General features: G+C 45.1%; 1 protein-coding gene across 1 annotated transcript in view; it reads left to right on the top strand.

The window, feature by feature from the left end:
• The first annotated feature begins 2,301 nt into the window (after positions 1-2,301).
• The window catches only part of Arhgef3 (Rho guanine nucleotide exchange factor (GEF) 3), a 332,874-nt gene continuing 329,021 nt past the window's right edge, over positions 2,302-6,154 (top strand). The window contains exon 1 of the mRNA XM_013030784.1: positions 2,302-2,391. Coding sequence (XP_012886238.1) covers positions 2,348-2,391 — 44 coding nt within the window. The 5' untranslated portion in view covers positions 2,302-2,347. The remainder of the gene's footprint in view (positions 2,392-6,154) is intronic.

The following is a 6,154-nucleotide window of genomic DNA, read 5'->3' as shown; positions in this document are numbered from 1 at the left end:
GCAGGTACAAGGTATTTATATTCTCAGAGGGATGATACAGTACTGTCCTATGTCTATAATACTAGAGGATACAATTAAAAAGGCATTTTTGAGACTTGATTCTACTTTTCCAGCAGAGGGCCAAAGGATGGTATGACACAGCTCTGTGAAGAAAAGGTTGCATCACTTTAAAGTCAGTGAAATAATCCACATCACTGACTGTCCCTTAGTATCCTTCAGTGCCAGGTATAGCAATGGTATTCCCCAACTCTGCCCCTCCTTGCAAACTGAAGGGTGATGGTTTATACATGGTTCCCTACAGAATGCCTCCGCTAATCCTGGGAGGAAAATCTCTGAAGCCCTGACTAAGATGAACCAACAATCCCTTGTGGCTGAGTTCTGTTGTTTGGGGATGAGATTTGATGTCCTCTCACCATCATTACTGTGTTGCAGATGAGCTTGTGACACTGAGCAAGCAAAAGCAGTAAGTGGAAGTGTTCCCAGCCACAGTGTGACCCTGTGGGCTCAGTTTTCTCCCTTCACCCTTTGCAGCACTATTGCAGTGGTATATCTGGGACGCCGAACTCTCAAGTCCCACTACCCATCATCTCTCCTTCTTCCAGAATCCACACGATCACTCTTGCCCATTCCAGGCCTCAATTGATGAAGTTAGCATTGATGGAAGTCAGAGCAGGCATCCAGATACTAAAAATACTATCTCAGGGCATGTCCTTTGCACGGCAAAAGAAAGGGTGCTATTGGAGGCTCCCCAGCACTGACTCTTTCCAGAGCTCAGGGTATAGTCATCCTCAGAATGTAGTCCTGCTTAGAGAGTTTATTCAAATGTGCTTTAATCCAGGAGAAGGTCAGGTCCATGGTAGAGAAGAGAGAGGTTGAGAGGCCAGAGATATGGCCAAGCAGTCTTGTCAAAACAGCTGGTATGGCCATGCTGGGTGGGACAGAGGGCAGCAGACTATGGTAGTCAAAATTACCCTGAGCTGAACCACACACTGGTGGCTCCCATCTGTAATCCTGGCTACTCTGGAGGCAGAGATCTGAGGATCATGGTTCAAAGCCAGCCCAGGAAGGAAAAACTATGAGACTCTTATCTCCAATTAATCATAGAAAAAGTCAGAAGTGGATCTGTGGCTCAAGTGGTAGAGTGCCAATCTTGAGCAAAAAAAAAACCAGCTAAAAAGACAATGCTCAGACCTTGAGTTAAAGCCCCAGTATGAGCACTAAATAAGTAAAAAAGAAAAACACTACAGCCATTCCTCCAGTGGCTCAGGATGAAGAGGCTACCTGAGTGATGGCTCAGGCTCCGCACTGGACAAGCGCTCAGGGAGTAAAATGGCAAACCAATCCTCTGGATTACTCCACTGGAGTATTCCCTCTCTAGCTCTGCCGTTCTCTCCATCTCCCTCTTACTCTCTTGTTCCCCAGCTCTTCAGCCTGAATCCTTAAATGTGAGTGTTATGTGTAGTCCTTCTGTGGTGAAACTTGTGCTCATACTTGTAGATACCATCTGTGTTCCTCATTCTCTGCCAGGCCCCCCATTCTGGAGTCCTTGCATTAAAAGATGTTATGACCCATGTTTAGAAGATATATAGACTCAATTCTAAACATGGAATTCATCAGTGTGTCCTATACACATACACATAGCCCACATTTAACTGTGGCCAGGATTTTTTAATCATTTTGTGACTATAGCACTGTTTTGTGGGTGGAATTTACTTGTGGTAATATGTTGGTGCTTAAAATATATCTGAATTTGGAGCTTTTTTTTTTTTTTTTGGTCAGTCGTGGGGCTTGAACTCTGGGCTTGGGCTCTGTCCTTGTGCTTTTCAGCTCAAGGTGAGCATACTACCTCTTGAGCCACAGCGCTACTTCTGGTTATCTAGTTGTTAATTGGAGATAAGAGTCTCGCGGATGTTCCTGCCCTGGCTGGCTTTGAACTGAGATCCTCAGATCTCAGCCTCCTGAGTAGTTAGGATTCAGGCGTGAGCCATCAGCCCCCGGCAACTTGGAGCATTTTTACATTTCAGGTTTTTGGATTATGGTTACTAAGTCTGTGACTGGAAGAAAGGAGAATTAATTTTGGTGGACACTGGCAGTAGCCCTTGACCTATTTCTCTTCTATATAATGTAGCTTTTTTTTTCCTTTTGGTGTCCCTAGTATTTGAACTCAGGGCTTCAAGCTTACTAGGCAAGTATTCTACCACTTGAGCCACATCCCAGCTAATGTACTTCTTTGTGTGTTCAGTAACATAAATGTGCCAGTTTACCCTTGTAAATGTTGATTCTTTTCTTTTTTTAAGAAACAAAACCTGGACCTGTCACAACTGTGTCTGAGCTCAGTTCCAGAGTGATGAATCAGTGCATCTGTAGAGGAATGGAAGCAAACAAGGAAAGGTAAAGGTGAAAATTTAATTTATATTTTTTGGCACACAAACAACAATGGAATGTAATACAGAATGTCCATTACACCCGTGTAAGCAGCACTTTGGAAAGAGTATGGGTCTGGAGGTGGCGCTCAGTGATAGAATTCTTGTTCAGCGTGTGTGAATCCGCCCCCTGTCCCCTCCCCCCCCCCCCCCCGCCGTGTTTGATCTTCAACTGTGAAAAGACAAAAAGGAGATAGCAAAATTTAATGCATTGTCTTTCACATCTCCTAATTTCTTATATCAGGGGAGGGTTGCTATTGTTAAGTAGGAGAGATTTTGTTGTTGTTGGTTATGAGAGTTGAACTCAGGGCTTGGGTGCTGTTCCCTGAGTTCTCTCACTCAAGACAAGTACTCTATCACTTTGAGCCACCGCTCCACTTCTGGTTTTCTGGGTTAATTGGAGATAAGAGTCTCACAGAATGCCAGGTGCTGGTGGCTCATGCCTATAATCCTAGCTACTCTTGAGGCTGAGATCTGAGGATCGAGGTTCAAAGCCAATCCAGGCAGGAAAGTCTGAGACTCTTTTTTTTTGGGGGGGGGGTCCGGTCGTGGAGCCTGAACTCTGGGCCTGGGTGCTGTCCCTCAGCTCTTCAGCTCAAAGCTAGCGCTCTACCACTTGAGCCACAGTGCCACTTCCGGCTTTTTTCTTTTTGCTTATGTGGTGCTGAGGAATCGAACCCAGGGCCTCAGGCATGCAAGGCAAGCACTCTACCACTGAGCCACCTTCCTAGCCCCGGAGACTCTTATCTCCAATAAACCACTAGAAAACTGGAAGATGTCTGTGCTGTGGCTCAAGTGGTAGAGTGCTTGCCTTGAGCTGAAGAGCTTAGGGATACCACCCAGGGTTCAAGCCCCGTGACAGACAAAAAAAAAAAAAGAGTCTCACAGACTTTCCTGCCCAGGCTGGCTTCGAACCTCAAACCTCAGATCACAGCCTCCTGAGTAGCTCAAATTATGTGCATGAGCCACTAGCACCTGGCTTTAGGAGGGAATTTTTCTAAATTTTAGTAGTAAGAGTTAGTATAAATAAAACTGACGTAGCAGAGCATTAAACATTTCAAGACAAAACTGTGGTTATTTATTCTCAAGTGCTGTGGCATAAGCACTGATGTATCTATGTTTGTGAATGGTCTGTCCTCTATAAGAAGGTGGCAGATATGAGCTCTTTCTTACTACCAGCATCTTCTTAGGAGTTACCAGTTCTTTCTTTTCCTTTATGTCTCTCCTTTTTTCCTCCTTAAAAAAAAGTCTTTCCAGGCACTGTTGGATTATACCTGCAATTCTAGCGCCTCAGAAGGCTGAGATCTAAGGATTGTGGTTTGAAGCCAGCCCAGGCAGGAAAGACATATCTCCATTAAATTACAAAAAGAGCCAGAAGAGGAGCTATGGCTCAAGTGGTGGAATGTTAGCCTTGAGCACAAGTTCAAGAACAGTGCTCAGGTCCAGAGTTAAAGCCCCAGGACTGGCAAATAAATAAATAAATAATTTTTTGGTGCCAGAATTATATTAGCTAGGATTATAATGTACTTAGTTTAATTTTACTATCTAAGAAATACATGAATGTATATATTCTTTGTTACAAATAAGGATGATAGAGTTGGGTACTAGTGGCTCATGCCTATAATCCTACCTACTCAGGAGATCTAAGGATTGAGGTTCGAAGCCAGCCTAGGCAGAAAGTCTGTAAGACTTCATTTCTAATTAACTAGCAAAATGCTTGAGTGGAGGCATGGTTTAAGTGTTGTCATTAGCTATGAGCAAAATGCAAGTGAGCACAGGCCTCAAGTTTAAGTCCTAGTACTGGCGTGTGTATGTGTGTGTGTGTGTGTGTGTGTGTGTGTGTGTGTACTCGCCCACCCCCCTCTCCCAGCCCCCCCCCACAAAATGATGGGCCTTACTGACCCATTTTTATTCCCAGTCGCCATCCTGTTCCTTGTGAATAATACATCTGTGTAATACACATCATGTATACATTAACTTCAAGAACTTTCTTTAGGTGGCTGGATGTATAGGGGAAAAAACATCCTATAATTTCTTTCTTTTTCCTTTTGGTAGTGCTGGGGTTGGAACTCAGGGTCCTCCACATGCTCTACCACTTGAGCTACATACACCACGCCCCTACCCCTCCCAGCCCTGCTTTTTGTATTTTGAAGGCATGCTGTCACACACTGCTTGTTCACCTATATTGTAACCCTTTAATACATTCAACAATGTGTCTTAAAATGTTTTCAAGATAGTATATAGGTCCCTCTTGATTTCATACTGCAGCAAAGCGTGTGGTGAGACTCATTGTTGATCTGCCTTCTTGATGATGCTGGTGCCAAGTTTTGCACTTACAGGAATGCTGTCAAGTATTTCTCAGTATGTTCTTCCTACAATATGGGCACAAAGTTCTCTAATGGAGTTACTGAGGATGGCTGTGCCATCCTGTCTATGCATTTATGATCTTAGTACAAGCTGGATCCTAGTTTAGCCCAGGCTAGGCATGAAAGTCCATGAGACTTTTATCTCCAATCAACTAATCAAAGGCTAAAAGTAGAGCTGTGGCTCAAGAGGTAGAGTGCTAGCCTTGAGAGAGAAAAAAGCTATGGGACAGCGCCCAGGCCCTGAGTTCAAGACCCGATATAACAAACTCAGTCATTCTGGTCACCAGCTTTGCTGTCTGCCCATCTCTTGCCCCACCTTACGTCTGCTCTTTAATTTTGTGTGTTGACAAAACAGCTTTCTGGAGTTGAATTTTTTTCCCCCTTCTCCTTCCTCTGGGATGTTCGTCTTCTCAAGACGTACCACCTGGTTTCAGCTTCCAGTGGAGGCTATAAGCCTCTGTCGTCCCAGTGACAGCTCCTAACACCAGGGCCCCATCGCAGCCCAGGCCCTTTCCAGGAGACCATGCTGCCTTAATTTGCCCTTTCAAAGGCATTAGTCGTCATCCATCCCAGGAGCGTCTTTTTTATTTTTTGGAGCTGGTCTTAGAACTTGAACCAAGAGCCTGGGTGCTGTCCCTGAGCAGCTGCTGTGCTGCAACAGCTGCTGCTGCTTCTACTTCTTCTTTTTTTTGGGTCCGGTCGCGGGGCCTGAACTCTGGGTCTGGGCGCTGTCCCTCAGCTTTTCAGCTCAAGGCTAGCGCTCTACCATTAGAGCCACAGCGCCACTTCCGGCTTTTTTCTTTTTGCTTATGTGGTGCTGAGGAATCGAACCCAGGGCCTCAGGCATGCAAGGCAAGCGCTCTACCACTGAGCCACCTTCCCAGCCTCTGCTTCTACTTCTTCTTTCTCCTCTTCTCCTCCTCCTCTTCTCCCCCTCCTCCTCTTGCTGCTCCTCCTCTTCCTCTTCTTCTTCCTTCTCCTCCTCCTTCTTTGCTGGTATTCTACCACTTCAGCCATAGCTCCGTGTCTGGCTTTTTTGGTAGTTAATTGGAGATATGATACTCCTAGACTTTCTTCCCTGGGCTGGTTTTGAACCATGATCCTCAGATCTTAGCCTCCTGAGTAGGTAGGATTATAAGCTTGAGCTGCCTGCATCTGGGTAGCATTGTCTTTTATCTTCAAGGGTTTTCAAGGAGGTTGAAGTTAATTACCCAACTTCTGGAGGTTTTATTACAACTGCCATCACTGGCAACAAGTTGTTGAACATTTACTGGCTGTTGGCCCCTTGTGAATCACTTGACCTACCTATCTGCTTTACTTACAGTGGCCCTGGAAAGTAGGGACATGTGCTATTGTCACTGTTTT

This window comes from Dipodomys ordii, unplaced genomic scaffold (genome assembly GCF_000151885.1).
Source record: "Dipodomys ordii isolate 6190 unplaced genomic scaffold, Dord_2.0 Scaffold132, whole genome shotgun sequence".
NCBI classification, from domain to species: domain Eukaryota; kingdom Metazoa; phylum Chordata; class Mammalia; order Rodentia; family Heteromyidae; genus Dipodomys; species Dipodomys ordii.
Note: the sequence above shows the minus strand (reverse complement) of the source record. Positions and strands in the feature narration are given on the sequence as shown.